The sequence below is a fragment of the Pteropus alecto genome, unplaced genomic scaffold (assembly GCF_000325575.1).
Source record: "Pteropus alecto unplaced genomic scaffold, ASM32557v1 scaffold105, whole genome shotgun sequence".
NCBI classification, from domain to species: Eukaryota; Metazoa; Chordata; class Mammalia; order Chiroptera; family Pteropodidae; genus Pteropus; species Pteropus alecto.
Window position 1 is genome coordinate 5627058 of NW_006436294.1, and position 19311 is coordinate 5646368.

Below are 19311 nucleotides of genomic sequence, written 5' to 3' on the forward strand. Positions count from 1 at the left end.
AGCACTGTATCACGCGGACAAGGTCCACGGAGCAGACGTCTGAGAGGCCCTTGCAGAGGCCAAGCCCATGGGCTCACGTGAAGGTACCGCTGGAACAGCAAGGGGGCCCCCCTTCCCGGGACGAGCCCGCCGTGGTCTCCGCCGCCCGCCCCGCCCCCAGACGCCGTGCTCTCGCTCCGCCTCCGGCTCAAGGCTTTTTCCATCTTCTCTTATATATTAGATCAATTATTAACACTGACAGCTTTGGGGTACTGTAGGATATAAGTGACAGGAATTATTCCCCTTGTATGTTTTGGAAGCAGATGGTTTATTTCCATTAATTTAATTCCACATGTAAATGTACTGCAGCTTGGGATGAGAATTTGAAAAGAATGACAGCTCTAATTTTTCACTGGTAAATGTGCGATTTTGAAAATGGCCACACTGTGCTGTGTACGGTGGGTCTGAGGTTCTGTCTCGTGGCCAGGGGCAACGACACCAGAGCTGACAGTGTGGGGCCATCGGTTCTCACCCTGGTGCCCGAACCGGCAGACACCTGCTTTATTTCCCCCCAAATCAGTGAGAAATGTAAAAACACATGACACCCAGAAATTCTCCCCAGGGGCCGAGCTCGGGTTAACTCCTTCTCACACGACATGACTGCTTGCATAATGACCCCTCCCGAACTCCTCGCTGGACCTTCCCTCCGGATGGAACTAACCAGACGGGCCTGTGGCTCCACTTCTTAAACGTTTCCTCCCCTGGTTTTCCCCATCGCAATGTCGTCAGCATGAGGAGGGAGCCCCCTGCCAGGGAGGGACGCACAGTGCCTCCTCCCCTGGACACAGAACCAGAAACAGGCCAGCTCCCGCCGTCCGCCTGGCTCCGCTCACTCCTACATCGAAGCAAACACCCCTGGTTCCGCTGGCGGGCGCCCTGCTTTCGTCTCTCTGTCTGGCCTCACTGGCCTGTGAGGTCCTCTACCTGTGTAAAGTGACCCGATTGTATTTTCATTTACTGCCCTCGACACCCTCCCCTCCTTCTGCACAACACGGGCCCCCGTGATCAGGGCTGCTCACTGACCTCCACGACACTGGTGCTCTGCCAAACGCCACCCCCTGGCTTCTCGGGACAACTTTACATGGTAAGTCCTGCCCCCCATTTAACCAGAAGGAAACTGAGGCACTAAAAGGACAAACAGCTAGCAAATGGTGAAGCCAAATTTCTCCACGGCTCGTCTGACCCCAGGCTCTGTGTGCCCTGGAACTGGGAGACAGAGCGTCTGCCTGTGAGAAGGGCCACAGGCTCTGAGCGTTGACCCCGCTTAGAAAACACTGAACGGACAGGTTACGGATGGGTCCCAGGTGGGAACGCTTCTGAGCCCGCCAACGCTTTGCGTCATTCGTTCCCCAGGGATATTCCTCCTGGGCCTCACAGATGCAAAGAGCACTCAGGTGTTTTCTCTACTCCTGTGTGTTCTTCATGCATAATGAGTACACGTCTCCCGACGGCATCAAATTAAAAGTGCAAGAAGCTTTTAGACTCCGCATACTGGTTATGTAATGTCTCTTCCACCAACAAGGAAGATAAACATTGCTGGGGTCAAACCTGCTTAAAGTGCCTACCTTTGGTGGTGAGAATTTTTGAGGTGACTTCCAGTTTCTCCAATGGTTCCATCCCAATATTTTCCAATTTAATGATAAGTTGCTGAGTCTCTCCATTGTAAAGCTGGACTGACACATTAGTAGATATTTCGTCACCAGAGGAAGGCTGCAGTGAATGTGCAGATCTGAAATAAGAGTAAGAAAAACCCATTTTAAAAAGAAAGAAGACCAATGGCATGGGAATGGCACTGAATGACTCGCGTCACCGCACTTGCCCGTTTCAGAAACAGGGACCAGGGAACGCCGGCTTCAAACGCGAAATTCAGCACCCGGCTCCCGAGAAGGGAAGGTGAACCGCCACGAGCCGGGCGCTCTCTCCGCGCAGACGCGTCCCGGGTCACTGGCGTGTCAGCACGTGATCGCTCTCACCTAATTAGTGGGTCATGGTGAAGGTGAAACGGAAACAATGCATCGACCCAAATGAACTGTGAGCGTGTTGCTCTCTCAAAAAGATGAAAAATCTCATGCTAAGAGCTGCTTCGAGAAAATCCAAAGATTTAAGAAGGAAATGTAAATGAACCATTCCGACTGATGACATCAGAACTGGAACGAACAGGAAAGGAAGTGTGTGCAACAGACTCCGTGTCGTAGGTAAGCATGATGAGCAAGGCCTGCGAACACCTGATATGACGCAGGGCGCCTGGTGCCCAGGTTGGACGGTGTCCTCAGCACGGTCAAGTGAGGCCCTATGCTGCCTGGGGGTGCGGCTCAGCATCCAGAGGCCCCGGAGCTCACCTGGCACTTCCATGAGGCTCCCACACTACAGCCTCGGTCTGTAAGTTCTCACCTGAGGTCTCTTGTCACTTAATCCAGAATGCTATTTACCCTGGGTGTCTCCTTCCCAACCCGCAGGCAGCAAACTGACTTCTGGGCAAGGAGTCATGGTGACCAGGGGAAAAGGTGGTCCAGTGAGGACAAAAGCCAGCCAACAATAAAGAGAGGTGCGTGTGGCAGGTGTGGCTGAAACGCTTATACGACGCTCCGGAGAGGTCTGGTCGCAAAAAGCAGGAAGGTCTCTGGAGGGGAAAGGGTCGACATTTTCTCCTGGGATCAGAAGGGTTTACCTTCCTCTTTGAATCTGAAGGATCTCGGCAGAAAGCCACATTAGTCTAAACGTGTGCGAGCCGACATCATCCACTCAACTGAACCAGCAATGGACTGCGACACAGCAGAGCAGGCAGCTACCCAACTGCCCCTCTGCCGACCAGCTCTGTCCAGCGCTGCTCCTGGGCACAGCTCAAAGGACCAGGGCAGACCCAAGTCTGGTTTCACATCCCCACACCATCTGGTCCAAAGGACAGAAAAGAATGTTCCAGACACTGCTGGTCTCACACCTCTGCTGCCCATGGGAAGAGCCTGCGTCTAAGCTCATCAGGCTGGTTGTGCCTCCCAGGACCTCTGGTCCAGGCTCTGATAGAGGACCTTGCTTTTGGTTTCATATCGAAGAACTCTTTACCTAACCCAAGATCACAAAAATTTTCTACGTTTTCTTCTAAAAGTTTTACACTTTTATCTCTTACAATTAGTTCTACGATCCTTTTGAGTCCATCTTTTTCTGCATGTCATCGATGCCCAATCACATGACGCTGCCTCCCCTCTGGGGAAGTTTCTCGCTGCTGCTCCCTTTGTTAGAAAATTCTCCCACGACCCGCTGCACATGGCAATTCCCCCTCCCTGACCCATCACATTGCACTTGATGTCACCTCCTGGAAGGAATGTCCCCTGAGCTCCGTGATCTCCCACGGCCCAATCAGAGTCCTGCCAATAGTGGACTGTGACTGCCTGGCCACCCGTCAATCTCTCCTACTTGACCGTGGTCTCTCAGGTAAGGTCAGGGCTGGTGTGTTCACGCTCACGGCCCCAGCGTGCAGCACAGCGCTCAGCAACTGGGAAGGGCCCATTAAGGATCTGAAGGAGCTTTTAAGACATTTTAGAAAATACCAAGATACATTTTATAAACGCAGCCAAAAGGATAAACGTTAAGCATTATTCACACGAGCAAAAACTGAGATGATCCCAAATCCCAATAGCAAGGAAATAAATAGTGATGTGATTTTGAGGTATTTTATGATATAATTTTTGAAGCCATTAAAATAAGACTTTTTAGCTTATGTGGTTAAGCAAAAAATAATCTACGACACTACATATAATGTAGCATCATCTCAACTATTCAAACTATTAAAAGAAAAGAGAGAGAGGTGGGTAAACACTGGAAGGGACGGCAGCACCGGCGCCGACAGTAACCGCCTCCGAAATTCCTGAGGCGTATGCCCCTTGCTGCTTTCCGCTTTCCCAAACACTAAAAAGAGACCAGTTGTTTTTTTTTTTTAAGATAAGAGTTTTTCTCAAATTCCCTAAACCCTTTACTGTTTTTCACAAAAACCATGATTCCAAAGGCTAATTTCACACTTCGTTCTGATCTTGGTGAGAAACAGTTCAATTCTGTTCCAATTCGCTGTAAGCAAAGCATGTTGCCCACCAGTCATCTTGAAGAAAGCCTTCACCCATATCCTGGTCACAAAAGTCACAGATAAACTCAAGGCCCTTCGTGCCATTGAAAGATGTATCCTAAAACATCTTCCTAAGTGCCATTTCTCGCCGGAGAGCAGACGCCGCGCGCTGTGTGTCTACCTGGGCAGGGACGTGCTGATCTGCAGTCTGGGCAGGGCGGGGATGACTTCGACAGAGGAGCCGCCGGTCTTTATTCCCGGGAGGTTGTCCAGCAAGCAGTCACTGAAGACGCCAAAGACCGTGGTGTGGTAACCTGGGAACCAGGAGGAAAAGCTGCACGCTGCCCGGCTTCGCGTCTCGCGCCCCACCTGAAGGCAGCCCCCACAGGGACACGGTCCCTCTCGAAGACCTGAGTCGAGATTCAGGCCCCGACCCTGCTGGTGTCACCCAGCTCCCACAGTCCACCCCGAGGCCCCCGGGCTCCTGCTACGGGGAGTGGAGCCGGCAGCAGCGCCTGCAGCCCCGCCTCGCAAGGCTGCCTGTGTCCAAAGCACAGTGTGTGCAGCAGGGTCTTCGTAAACTAGAAATCGCGGCACAGTTAGTAACTGAATCGCATCCTGGTACCAATTTGCTTTTCAGATTCATCCATCTCTAAAGTGAGAATGAGAGCTAGTGTTCCTTTCCTGGACACAATGTGACTTAAGTATTTGAGAAATGATTCCGAATCTTCTGTTGAGAGATGAAAGTTCGAGAGCTAATTATTGTTATCATCACATCTACGTGATATGGCAAGTCTGCTGCCTATGTGTAAGTACTATAATTTCAGATGAGCAAATTTTCCATGCCAGAAAAAAAAAAGACGCCATTGGCTAGATAAGCACTTGAAATTGTTCAAGCAAAGCTTCAAAATGACTTTTGAAATTTTGAGAGGATGATTATAAACAACGTTCACTGTATAACAATTAAACATCACCTAACAGTGAGGACTAGGATGCTGGGTGACCAGGGACAGGCCTCAGTGAGGCAGGACAAGAGCTCAGCCAGCCTACCCAACCCGAATCAGAAAGCAATCCCCCTTACCGTTCACAGTAATCGTCCCAGTCGTCTGGGGGACCCCAACGAGCGTCACCGGGTAAAGACCAGACTCAGCCGGAAGGGAAAGTGCCGCAGGGAGAGACTCGAACTCCACTCCGCTTGTCAGGAGCCCCTGAAGCGAGGGATGGGCGACGTGAATGAGCACAGCCCAGACCCACAACGTCACGGTCAGTCCCCGATTCGCCATGCCGTGGCACAGCCACTAACAGAGAGCTCCAGGACTGCCAGAAGGAATGGCTTTTCTAAGAATCCAGAGAACCGTGGAGACAGGCTAAAAGTGCGGGTAACACAAGACAGCCCTGAAGACGGGGCCCGAGGAACGAGCCATCTTGATATAAGCCTTAGATGCTACATTTTTGATATTAGTTTTGTTTTGCTATTTACCAAATGAGAATGTAAACAAAAAGAAAAACCATGAAGTGTGGAAATATATCATCCATTAACCTCTCTTCAGTGTGTCGTGAATCACCAATATATACCAGGCACCACGCTCAACAGTAAACAAGACAGATTCCCGGGCCTCAAAGAGTAGCCCCAAGACCAAAATTATGCAGGGTGTCAGTGCTCAGGAATTCTCAGCATTGTAACTGAGGTGCTGCCCAGTGCAATAAGGCAAGAAAAATAAACAAAAGGCATACAGACAATTATTCGCAAAAAAAACAAAACTGTGAACATAGCAAACCCTATGGAATCTACCATGAAACTTGAACTAACGAGTGTGTTTAGCAAAGTGACAAAGTCAGCATTAAAAAAAAAAAAAAGCAAAGGTACTTCTATAATCCAGCTATGAACAATTAGAAAAGAAAATGTAAAAAACACCATTAACAAGAAGTTTAAAAAATCAGCTCGCTTGGAATAAACCCCATGAACGAAGTGTAAGATTTCCCCACAGAATGTGGCCGAGACCAATTAAAGATGACCTAGAAGATCACAGATTCCTCCAGTGGGCCTTTTCCGTAGTGCTCTGGGCAAAGCAATGCAGATGCTGTTTTAGATGGATCACAGGCCTGAGCCAACGAGAACGTGCTGCTGTTGTGAGCCCACATTCTCACACCCGCAGAAAGGACACAGCTGTGGAAGGGAGGAAGGCAAGACAGAACCCTACGGAGATAGGCTAGAATTGGAGGTGACACTGTGCAGCCGGGCTTTACGACATCTGCACTTGTACTGTGTATACGGGCACGTGTCTATATGTGTGTCTGCAGATGCGCACGCGTAGGTGCGTATGCAGTCCATGTCTACGTGTGCGCGCGTGCCTACTTTTCCTAACTGCACGCAGAAGCAAAGGCACTAGAGCAGCAAGGAGCGCACCTGGGCCCAGACTTTAAGCAGAAGCGTGAAGTGATCTAACGATGTGCAGAACAGATGTCCCGGGCAGGAGTGAAAGCAGAAACCAATTAGATGACTATTGCTGCCAAGCAAAATACACTGGCGTTTTCTTTCTTTTAAAATAACTAAAGCAAATATGGCCCACTGTTAATATTTTCTAAACGTGGATGGTTTACTATGTGAGCGTTTATTACTCCTTGTAACATTTGATATGTTTGAAATATTTCATAACTTAATTTTTTAAATCCTGAGCATGATTTGTGAGCTATTGCCTAGTAGCAATTTCTATTCTATTCTCTGTTCTTCCTCATTTTTGACTAAAAGCACATACTACTTTTAAACCCAACAAAAATAAAAGCTACTTTTTAAGGCAAAAAAAAAAAAAAAAACATGTAAGAAAGAGCAGCCGGCATGTGACAGCGTAACCAGTTTGGAGAAGATTCTCTAAAACAGCGATCATTTCCTGTTCAGCCTAAGAGACAGAAAGTCACCAGGAAAGGCCTGAGCCAAGGGCCAACCCCGAGGCCAGCCTGTGCCTGGATAGGAGGCAGCAGCAAACACTCACCCTTGAAGGCTCGCTCTCGGAGTGACTTCAGGACTGTCTGCTTAACACGCAGCTGAGTCTCTAAGAACTCGAACTGACTTTAGAACACCACATGCTGGAGGCCTGACTGTCACCGTAAACAACGCCCCGTCTGCCTGGCAAACTCTGACCCGTCCCTATACTCTCAGCCGGGCCGGACATCATTTCTCACAGACTTGGCATGTGGGTCCGCAGCACCCCCATACCACAGCACTGGCCAGTCATGGAAGAAACCAGCCCCCCCCACCCCAGTGTCTCGCCCAAGGCCTGACAAGTGGCATGGGCACCCAGCAAGACACTTGCATGAAGAGTCCACCTCTGACCCTGTAAAACTCTAAAAGAAAATGCCAACCATCTCAGCATGTCGCTGAAAAGCCACAAAGCAGGACCATGTATTAATACGCATGGAGAAGACCTAGCAGTGGGACCCGCGTGGTGGCCAGGTGGCTTTGCCCTGGGAGCACCAGAGTCAGCTTGGAGGGCCAGGACAAATCCACCCCACCATGGAATCAGCTAGGCAGTTCCAACAGACACCGCTGTGAAGGCAGCCCTCACGCCCTGCGCAAAACGCAGACTCAGAGCATCGGGCTCCGCAGCCGAGAGGAACCGTATGAGAGTGTGCGGCATCACCCCCTTACTCTGAGGGGCCTGCTCTTCCCTGGGGCCTTGGTCACCTCATCATCTCGTAGCGAGAACACGAACTGCACTGATCTCACGTAAACGTCAACGTGAGTATCGCAGATCTATATCCAACCAACCAAGCTCAGTGGGCATCCAGATCAGAGGGGTCTTTGCTCGCTGAGTGAAAAATTTACTGAGTACCAAGCGCTAAAGACACGGGAATGACAAGACGTGGTCTTTGCTCACAAAAAGCTTATAATCTTTGGCAAAACAAATACAAAAAAAGGCATATATCATAAGATGTGTGCATTAAGTATTAAGCAAAAACCATATTTTAATGCTAAATTGGTGTTTAGTCCCAAAGGGTCAATCAGTCGGTGATACATACCATGTTTTCAACTCGGAGTTCAAATGGCATCGGGTTATATACCATCAGCTGGACTTCACATACATCTCCCTGGACCCACTGGAAATCTAGAAACACACACAAGCATCTCTGTGTTAGCGGGTACCGTGCATGTTTCCCAGGGTTTCAGAATACTCCTCTGGCGATTCGCTCTTCCAGTGAAGCAGTGGGTGTTTAGTATCATCTGGAGACAGACAATTCAAAGCAAGTTTTCCCGCTAGCTTATTCCAAAACAGAGCAAGTCATCACTGCCACTTGGATGCTACGTGACAGATGTTTCTTGCCGTCTTCAGCAGGCTGATCCGTGCCGGCATGCCCAATGCAGCTTCACGAAGCTGAAATCGGTGCGGACGGCCCTGTTCCCGGCGTGGAGCAGAGAACCGCACCGGCCCAGAGCACAGTACTTAGGAAGCTGGCCCTGCGGCCCACAGTGTGGGGATCCCCTCCCCCCTCGGAAGCGGTGAGAGGAGATGGCGGCGGTCCTCCCCGACCACTCCCAAGTCGGCTGCTGCTGAACACCTATGGGAGGCAGGGTTGTGAGATGACCCCCGAGCCCCTGGCCCTGGTGTATGTGCCCTCCGTGACCCTCTCCCCGAGTGTGACCATGAGAGGATGTTCTGTCGTATGACAAAGGTAATGGGGGTCCTGCGGGTGTGATCAAGGTTTCCAATCAGTCAACTCTGAGTCAGTCAAAAGGGAGACGATCCTGGTGGGCCTGGTCTAATCAGGTGAGCCCTTAAAAGGGACCGTACTCTTCCTGAAGGAAGAGATTCCAAGAGGAGGGGGCCTATGGAGGAGGCCACATGGCAAGGACCCAAGAGCGACCTCTAGGGCCTGAGACAGGTCCTGGCTGACAGCCGGCAAGAGAACAGGGGAGTCACCGACACAACCGCAAGGAAACAAATGACCAGCCACCTGAGGGAGCCGGGAAACAGACCTTTCCAGTCCAGCCAACCCCCGCACGTCAGCCGGTGAGACCTGAGTGGAGGACCCATGGAAATGGCGAGGGAGTGAGCTTTCCCGTTGTAGGCCCCTACGTCTGCGGTAACGTGAGCAAAGCTAAAGACAGCAGCGCCGTCCAGCACACGCCCACAGCTCCCCTCCCTTAAGACACCCCGCGAGGCGAACCAAAGGCGCCTCGGGTCTGAGGTGCCCGCCAGAGGTTAACTCGTCGCTCTCCATAACTACCTGGTGACATAGGTATTATCGCCCCACTGCTACAGGCAGGTAGCCAAGGCCCAAACAGGGTAAGCAAAGCCTGGAGTCACAGGGCCAGAGGGCGAGATTCGAGCCTAAGCGTCTAAACGCGAGGAGGGGTGTGGGACGGACTCCGGCGGGTGGTTGAAAGCGCCTTTTCGCGAGCAGATACAGAGAGTACAGATGAGCATTTCTCAGCTTTCGGAAAGACTCCGCTTCTTCCAATCCCCCGGCACCAGACACCCTGTGCCAGGGCACCAGACACCCTGCAGACACGAAGACAGACGCCTCCAAACCCGGGCCCTCCTCGCTCGGCTGCTCCACCCCTGCCGGCTCCGGAAATGCAGGTGTCCTCCCTCCTCCTCTCTCCTCTCCTCAGCCCGCACCCCCGGCCCTCCAGGCGACGACGGCCTTCAAGGGGGGCTCGCAGAAGTCCCCGTCCAGAGTGCTGTGCTCACCCCGCCCTTCAGCGGTGTCCCGGAGCCCAGCCACGGACGGCTCCATCCTAACAGAGGATGAAAATCTCATTCGTCTGAACACAGTGCCTCGTAGCTAAGGAACTGTTTGTTTTCTCTCTCGTGGTCAAAAAAAAATCATTTAAAAAATCCATTTGCCTGGAGTCCTGAAAAGAACCTCAGCAGAGGTCTGCTATTTGCCTGGAGTCCTGAAAAGAACCTCTGCACGGCCCCTGTCTACCGAGGTGAATCACTGACTCACTTGCACGGCCCCTGTCTACCGAGGTGAATCACTGACTACGTGAAGAGTTATTTCTGTCTGGAAGGAGGCAACCTGCTTCCCGACCCCTCGTGTGCCAAAGCTCAAGGTGAGCCCCCCTCGACACTCTGTCCTGCAAACAGCGGGAAGGAACGGCAACTGGTGGCCATCGAGCCCGGGTCCCGCAGGGGGCCCCCACTCCATGCTGCCCCGCGCTGTGCGTGCCGTTACCCCTGGGCTAACAGCATCTTTCAGTCGCCCTTGATGACAGGCTGGTCACTTTCTCCTACGCTGCACAACGTACGTGGCAGGAAGCACCCTGATTTCTTGCCGCAACTGCTACCCGGCAGCCGGCAGCACTTCAGTGACACTGTCACCTGACCCTCAGCAGAACCCTCCCAGTTAGCTTCCCCTGTCCCCCTCTCTGTAGCTGACACAGCTGCAGCCCAGGGAGCCACCACCACTTGTCCGAGGTGGCCCGGTGGGAAGGGATGGCCGCAGGGCCAGGCTGTGACCCAAGGAGTCAGACAGCTACACTCGTCTTGGGGCAGCTGTGACCTGAGCACTAAGCCTGGCCGTGCCACCAAGTACCATCACTAATTACCTGAAAACCTTCACCCCACTGTGCTCGAGCTCAGGACGTGTGCTGCAGTCACCTTCGCACAGTTTTACCTGGACGAAGGCGACACTAGCAACGTGCAGACAGAACGACTCGTGAGTTATTCCAGGTTGGAGTGGAAAGTGTCTCAGAAACTGCCCTCAGGCTTCTCCTCGAGTGCCCTGTGCCCTCTGCTGTGATGGTAACTCCCGCAATCATACGCGAATATTCATTTATAGAGATTGGAATTTGGGGTTAAAGACACGTGATTCTTCAAACCTCTAGGCATGTCCCTGCTTATAAACATATTGCCAAAAAGATATTAGAAGCCATTGAATATAAATTACATTTTCCTACCCATGGGTATGCAACGAATAACATGCATTTGGCTGAAGCTTCTATTATAACTCAGAAAAAATCTTGCCTCATCCACTGATTTTATCCTCCCCCCAGAAGAGCAGGTGCTGCTTCTCACTGTGACGAGGAGCCACATTATCAAGGAAAAATCTTTGGGCTTTGAGCCACTGAACCTGGGCTGGAGCCCAAGCTCTCTAACCTAAGGCAGTAACTCAGGTTCACTCAGTCTGAATTTTCTCATCTGTAAATTGGGAACACAATGCCTGCAGCGTCACACAGCTTTGAGAATCACTGGGTAACAGTTAAGCCCTCTGCAACACAAAGAATATTATTTTCATTAAAAAAAAAAAAAATCTCAACAACTTCTTAATATTGATCAGGGAAAAATAAAGAGGCAGCTCTGGCCTCCAGGCGGCAGAGGCCACACAGGCACCGAGGGTCCATGTTCGTTCAACGCTCCACTGTCTCCAAATTATTAACAATTTTTGAAGAGGGTCCCTGAATTTTCACTTTGCACTGAGCCCCACGAATTAGGTCCTGAGGAGCCCCCAGATCTCCTTGAGAAGTTTCTCTAAACATATTTCTTTCTTTATTTTCTCATTTTAAAAATGAACAGGACATGGTTCCACAGTGTAGCGGTGAGCTCGTCTGCTTTACATGCAGAAGGTCCTGGGTTCGCGCCCCAGTGGAGCCACGGTCCCTGGTCTACGGCCATGCTACAAGCCCAATGTCTGATCTTGGAAGCTAAGCAGGGTCGGGCCTGGTTAGTACTTAGATGGGAGACCACCTAGGAAGACCAGGTGCTGCAGGCATAAATAAAAATAAATAGCTAGATAAATAAAAAAATGAACGACACGAGCCACACCCACCCCATTCCTCAGAGAAGCACTGCTCCCTGCCGCCCTCCGAGGTGCCCTGGTCCCAGTTCAGCCAGCACTTGCCATTTGCCCCAGCTCAATGGTAAGTCACCAGGTGCTGCCCGGTGACCCTGCTACAGTTTCAGAGAACTCAATCTGCATCCTGTCTGGACAGTCAGCTTCCGGTGTGTTTGTGCCCTGCCTGCCCACCCCGACCTGGGAGAAGAGTTGACAATGATTAATTGGGGTTCTGCTGTGAGTCCTTGGACAGGTCTCCTTATCTGTAAAACGGGATTCATCACAACCACCCCATGCCTTCGTTCATCCGTCAACACTGTTCTAGCAGCTGGGGACGCGGCAGTGAGCAAACGAAGGGAGGGGAGACCGAAACACACACACGCGGAGACGCCCGGCAGCAAAGGTCCAGAGAGGTGGCAGGGAGGCCTGGTCGGCGCGGGGGTCAGCGGAGGCTCCTCTGAGGAGGGGACAGTTGAGTGAGCCAGCGACAGCAGGGGGCTGCGCTCCCGGCAGAGGGCACAGCAAGCACGAGGCCCTGAGCCCGGAATTAGAACGCTGCAATCGAAGCACAGAAAGCGCATGAGGCTGGTCTGCAGCGCCGAGGCAGGGCGCCCGCGGTGGGGACGGAAGGGCAGACCCGGTGTGGATGGTCCCAGCGGCCGGGCCGGGCGAGCCGAGGGCCGCGCTGGCTGCAGGGGTGCAGTAAGGGCAGCGGGACACCCACGTGAAGCCAGGATGCTTCCCCCCTGCACTGGGGGCACAGCAAGTAAGAGCAGAAATGCGGAAAACCGAAAGAGAAGCAAGCACTGAATTTCGAAAGCATAGAGAGCAGGGTTCTCAGGGTGGCCGAGCGGCCTAAGGCGCCCAACTAAGGCGCCCGACTCGGAAGCAGAGAGCAAAGCTTCGCAGGCCTCCCACTGACACTCCTAGCAGGGGATCGGCCATTCCCGCCTGGGACGGCCGCTGTCCTCTGGCTTCGTCACTGGGACTCGCAGGCTCGTGCCTGGCAGTGATTGGCAATCACGATCTCATAATGCAAGGGGCCTGAGGGGGAGCTGGCAAGGAAGGAGGCCCTCTGGAAAGCCAGGCGTCAGGAAGGGCACGGAGAGACGGGGTGATGGCACACAGGAGCCCAGGGTCGGTGTGAGAGAGGAAGTGAGCGGGCTGGGGCTGGGACAAGGTCGGGGAGCTTAGCACACGGAGAGGCACCCCAGGGGTTCCCGGGGATGGCAGTGTCTGCTCTCGACTGACCCGCAGTGCAGCTCGGCAGGCACCGCAGAACTGGTCACCCTGAGCGCCCTCAGAACAAGGCCTGCCAGTTCTCAACAGAGAAAATACCGCAGCGCCCCCATCCCCCGACGATCCTGAGCGATGGCAGTCTTTCGTCCTCTTGGATGACTCAGAAGTCAGGCCGGGCCTGGAAAACCACCTGATCTCCACTTAGTACCCTCCGTACTCGGCATTGGGCTAACAGAGGTCTTCTGGTTTCTAGCATTTCCACACACATCACCCTTTATGAAAGACATTTTTCAAAACCAGATCTATGGCAACCGCCGGACAGAGGCAGCAAACAGACGCGGACGGTGGGAGCACGTGCGAGGCGCCGGCCTGCAGTCTGCAGAGCCACAGGACGCCAGCGGGCGGGGCGCGGCGGGGCGCGGCGGGATTGCGGGGGCGGACGGTCCTACCGATTTTCTTGCTCCGCTCCTCCCCACGGCTGTGGGCGATGATGGGCGAGTAGATGAAGGGGCTCTTGGTGGACACGTTCTGACCCAGCAGGCTTTTCATTTTCCGTGGCCGGAGGCTGGTGGGGAGGTACCTGCCCACGCCTGTTGTTTCAAACGGAACAAAGATACGTCAACTGCCTTGTTAGCGTGGTTTCGGCCGACACACCACCAAACAGCATGAGTTAGGAAAACAATACATCAAACAGCAGCTAACCGAAGAAGAACAAGCACGCCAACGTGGCAGAACAAAGGAGAACGCGGCGGGTGGCGTGTGAGGACACTCCGAGGGCCGGGGCAGTGGCCCCCAGGCAGAAGGGCCAGGTGGAAAGGGCTGAAAGCCCACTGCACTGCTAGCCAGGTGAGTGCCTTCCCCAGACTCGCGCCCCGCCTGCAAAACGCAGCTGAGGCCCCTCGCTCGCACCCTGCCGCGAGGAGTCACTCAGTTGCCCCCTGCACGTCCGCAGCAACCGGCTCCACGCAGCGTCCTTCCTGTCCTGTCTCCAGCCTCACGCCTGCCCACCGGGCACGTCCACAGCAGACAGAGTGCACCCCACCCCTGAGGTCCAGGCCCACGCACGGACGTTACCCGCGCTCTGTAGCTCCACTGCTTCCCCCACTGTGAGGTCCGTTCATCGAGACCCACACTCGGGTCAGGCGGCCTGAATCTGCATTTACTGCACTCACTAACCCACGGAGCCCGAGCACGTTCGACCGTGCTAACCACGCGTGTGCTCGCTCGAGCAAACAGCACCCCGCCGTCCTGGCTCGGGTGCTGTCACCTCTCTCCACGTTATCAACAAGGAAATTGACACAGAGATTAAATATATTGCCCAACTCCCACAGCCAGAGATCAGTGACAGCAAGAGACACCATGGTCTTAAACCACAGCACCTGTGACCTCCCTGGTGACCAGCCAGGCAAGATGGGGGTTGGAATCTAGACTATTCTAAGGCCTGAGACTGAAAAGATGGGGAGATGGGGCAGTTAGAGGGTTGTGGCAATGACACTTACTGCAGGTCCTCCTGCCCCGCCCTCGGCCCCCATGCAGGGAGTGAGGCCAGGCGGCTGTGAAGACTCTTAAACCACAGCACCTGTGACCTCCCTGGTTACCAGCCAGGCAAGATGGGGGTTGGAATCTAGACTATTCTAAGGCCTGAGACTGAAAAGATGGGGAGATGGGGCAGTTAGAGGGTTGTGGCAATGACACTTACTGCAGGTCCTCCTGCCCCGCCCTCGGCCCCCATGCAGGGAGTGAGGCCAGGCGGCTGTGAGGGGAGCCGTGCAGGTCCCTCGGAGACAGAGCACGCTGAACCAGCATGTCAGCCCCCATGCTCTCCCCCACCGCACAGCAGTCCTGGAGGCCGGACGGGGAGAAGGGGCAGAGGACAGGTGCGGCCTGGGCCACCCAGTGACCTCGGGGAGGTCAGCCGCCCTGGGAAACTGCCCAACTTGCATCAGACTCGTGTGCCACGTAAACCCTCATTGCAGTAAAAGTTAATTTTCCTGAGATTTCAGGGTTGATTTTTCCTGCTATGACACAGGCCAACCTACTAAAGACTCCCTCATAGAAGACCCCCAGTCCCCGCCTTTCTCAGCTGGAAGGAACCCCGACACCTGGCGCGTCCTGTCCCGTGCGTGAGCCCCCACAGCGCTCGGCACACACTGCGGCCCCGGAGGGTCAGGGCTACGTGCGTGGTTCTCGTCCAGTTCCCGCGAGAACCCAGGGCACTAGCGGGTGCTCACGCACCTCCGTCCCTTAACTCGACCTGGCACACTCGACTGTCTCACCGCACGCCATCCCTTCAGGAAGCTGTTATCACACGGGATCAGAACCACGTCGTCTGCTATCTGCTGCCGTTCAGCCATGAGCTCTCCGAAGCCTTGTCTGTCTCTAGTCCAGCGCCAAGGGCAATTCTTTAATGCGTAGCTCTCAGCAAATGCTGAATGAATGACCTCCCAAGAGCTGAATTTCAAACTCGGCTTCCAAATCTGTTGAAACTCGATACTCAAGGCTGAGCAGTTCATTACAACGGTGGCAAATCCCACCCTTCATGAACACTCGAAAAATGCCTGCTGCGCTGTGCTGGGACATCACACTGGCCAGGATGCCATGCACGCCCAGCCGGAAGAGATCCCCTGCCCTTGGCCCCCGTCTGCCCTTGGCCCCATCTGCACTTGGCCCCCATCTGTGGCCAGGACGTCTCCCCAGCTAGTGCACAGACAGAACTGTACAATTGGGCAGGTTATTTCACCTTCCTGGACCTCAAGTGTTTCACTTACAAAATAGGAAAAATTAAAGGTCCCTGATAACACCGTGCAGAAAGAGGACATCTCCTCTCTCTGGTTCCATGTCCCATGGGGAGGGCCATCCTTGGAGTAACAGTCTTGGCCCCACTCCGCCCCTCCCCCACTCCTCCCGAGGGTGGTGCTACATTTGGAAGGACGACGAGAGGTGCACTGCTCCCATCCTTCTCTTGGGGCCCTGCTCCCCACACGGACAGAATGGGGTCTGGCCCCAGAAAGAGCGTGCAGTCACTCAGCTTTGCCAGAGACTGGGGTGACATCCAGACGCGAGCCAGCCAGACCTGAGCTGTGCCTGAGCCAGGTGTTCCTTTCTGCTGATTCCAAACTCAGGCAGAGAAGGGGGGCCAGTCTGATGCGGGTATCTTCAAACCTCAGCAGGTCACTGTGAGGACCAAGTGCGTTAATGTACGTAAGGCACCTATCATAGCACCTGACGCAAAGCCTTGCCTGTCCCCTCCTTCAAACAGCACTTGTTATAAACACAGAGAGTCAAGTTCCTGGTGCAAAGATGACAACACTGGACTGCAGTGAAGAAACGATGTTTTGGCCCCGACCCTGCCATGAGCTGCGGCGAACCTCGGACCGGGCATGCTCTCGCTCAGCATTTTCCCACCTGTAAAGCGATTCCAATCTACCTGCAACACAGAGCGCTTTCTATTCCACGACCCACTCACTATGTAAAGAGGAAGGTCACGTGACCTGCGGCGTGGAAATTCCAGACCACACCAACGGTTTGGGAACACGCGAAGGAATTCGGGGGCATGGTGTGACCCTACGGAAGACGTACAGAGGAAGGTCATGTGACCTGCGGCGTGGAAATTCCAGACCACACCAAAGGAATTCGGGGGCATGGTGTGACCCTACGGAAGAATAGCTGCTCAAGGCAAATGAGCACCCGCCTGACCGAAGGGAAACACATTCGTTTAGCGTGGATCGCAGCAGAACTAATAACACACTTGGTCTGTGAAGCCACCGACAGGGAAGCGGAGTCCCAGGGATTCCGCGTGGAAACTGCGGACATTTTAAAATCTGACACCTCAGCATGCGGTTGGCTAACGGGCTTGCAGAGCAACGGCGGGGCACTAATGAGGAACGCGACATAACACGCGACACGGGCAAAAGCGGCCCGCCTTTCCGGCCTTGGATTTTAACCCCTCGGCCTTATTCACCGCAGAAACACATCTAGGAACCCACTGGATAGCTCTGCACGGATGGGCTGTGGCTAAAACCGGCCACATGTGCCCGACCTGGGCGAGGGCACAGCCTGCCAGCCAGACCAGAAATGCGAGCCCACCCGCGGCCATTTCTTGTCCCCTCCGAAAAGCTCTGGGTTAGGAAATCCGTAAGGGAGGCACAGACTTGGTGATTGCACCAAGAGCGACAGCAGGTTCTGGGCACGGCAGGACCCCAGAGAGACCACGGGAGCCACCCCTTCCCTGGTGCCCGGGAGGCTGACTTTGCTCTTTCATAAACCAAGGAAAACTGCCCCGAATATCGTGGTCTCGAAGCCTTTTTTTGAATAAATGCCTGAAATCCCTCCTCAAACAACATAATTAACTTAAAAGTTTAAATTTTAAAAGCACTAAAGCCACTCAAAGAGTCTCAAAGCTCATCTGACTAAGGGTTTCAATCCTCACCAATTAAAATATCCTCATTAATGCTAGAGCCCTTGGCCAGGTTGAAGGAGCTGTTGGTTCATCAAAGAAAACCATCAACTGAATGAAAGACCCACGAGTTTTCTGTAAATGACATCTACGCGCTACTTCAACAATTCACAACTGGCAGTGTGTGGATCATCCACGTGATTCTATCGGGTGCGGTATTCTATGTTGGCTTTGATGCACGTCACCGTTTCTGTGGAGAATTACGTAAGGAACAAAATAAGATTCCTTATAGTGCTAACTGAAGATTCTTCTGCTTTAACTCTGGGCAGTAGTAACCGGCCACAGGTTTGGCAGCCTCCTGGCTCATGCTGGACCATTACCAAATCCCCAGCATTTACCACTGGGCCAGGCACATCTTAGACACTCAACATATATTGATTAACCGAATTTGATAATAGAATTAAAACAGGGATATATTTTGGCCCCTTTTTTTCCATTAGCCTGCACCAGGATTACCTGAAACCATTTTGGGGTAAACTCAGTCCATGAGCCCATGTTACAGAGAACAGGTAAGTATTCGCCCATAAAGTGATGAAATTGTTTTATTGTCAAAAACTAGAAAAGTCCTCAACAGGAAAAAATGGCTCCAATCATCTATTCTAAAACCAGAATCATACTTACGAAACATCACCACCGGTGAATGAGCTCAGGTCTAACAATTCCACACGGCAATTCACTCACAGACGTGGGCATTTTTCAACCGATTCACCCCAGGACACGCATCGGGAGCTTCAGTCTTCGAATGCGCACGCTGCTGAGCTCCTCCAGTGACGGCAAGGGGTGAACTCAGTGTCTGACCTGAATTCTTTTTAATTAAGCTGATAAAGCCCACGTTCCCAGCAAAGGTCCTTGAAGCACCTGGCAAATCCACTGACGTAGCCCCGGACCTGTTTTCTAGGGAGGAACACTGGCCCGGGCCATGGGTGCTGCTGGCGCTATCCAGGGGACGGGAACGCTGGCCTCAGAGATGACACCCCTCGCGGCATGAACACTCAGCCATTCCACAAACCCGCCGAGCTCCAGCACCAGCTGAACACCAATCATGGCGGCCGCCACCTCGCTCAGCATCACAGACACCTACCGTCCCCTTTTACGCCTCAGACGTCACTCAGTTCTCTGCTGCCTATGTCTCGCCAAAGGCTTGCCTACAAGCAGCCGCCTTCATGAAGGAGCGTCCATCCATCACCCGAGACGGTGTGAGCTGTGTGGGGGGCCACCCCAGTGTTAGGGTGCTCAGGCTGCTGTAACAGGACAGCACAGGCCGACGGCTTAAACTAACAGTGGACCTCCACTCCTCACGGTTCCAGAGGCTGGAAGTCCAAAATTGGGTGTGGCATAGCTGGGTTCTCAGGGATGGCCACAGATGCCACCTTCTCACTGTGTCCCCACATGGAGAAGGGAGAGCGAGCCTGGGTCCCCTCAGCTCTTCATAAGGGTGCTGATCCCATCGAGGCCCACCCTCACGGCCTTGTCTAAACCTAATCCTCTCCCAAAGACCCCGCCTCTGAACACTGTCCCACATGTGGATCAGGGGGACACTGCCCACTGGGCCCACCCCGCCCCGGCCAGTGGCAGCGCTGGGTTACTCCGTGCCCCTGGCTGCCAGTCGGAAGTTCGCACTGAGGCACCCTAAGAGCTGAACCACCTGGAGCCGGAAGACCTCCCTGTGTGCACGAGGTCGCACCCCCAGGACCCACAGCTGCTTAGAGCAACACTGAGCCAGCGACCTCCCTCCCTGCACCCCAAC

The 19311-nt window shown here is 53.5% G+C and overlaps 1 protein-coding gene across 1 annotated transcript in view; it reads right to left on the reverse strand.

Annotated features, from left to right (window-relative positions):
- Positions 1-19311, reverse strand: part of TRAPPC9 (trafficking protein particle complex 9) — a 329454-nt gene that overhangs the window by 250410 nt on the left and 59733 nt on the right. The window contains exons 10-14 of the mRNA XM_006912937.3: positions 13558-13688; positions 8111-8196; positions 5175-5301; positions 4275-4407; positions 1605-1768 (exon numbers count right to left, since the gene is read on the reverse strand). Coding sequence (XP_006912999.1) covers positions 1605-1768; positions 4275-4407; positions 5175-5301; positions 8111-8196; positions 13558-13688 — 641 coding nt within the window. The remainder of the gene's footprint in view (positions 1-1604; positions 1769-4274; positions 4408-5174; positions 5302-8110; positions 8197-13557; positions 13689-19311) is intronic.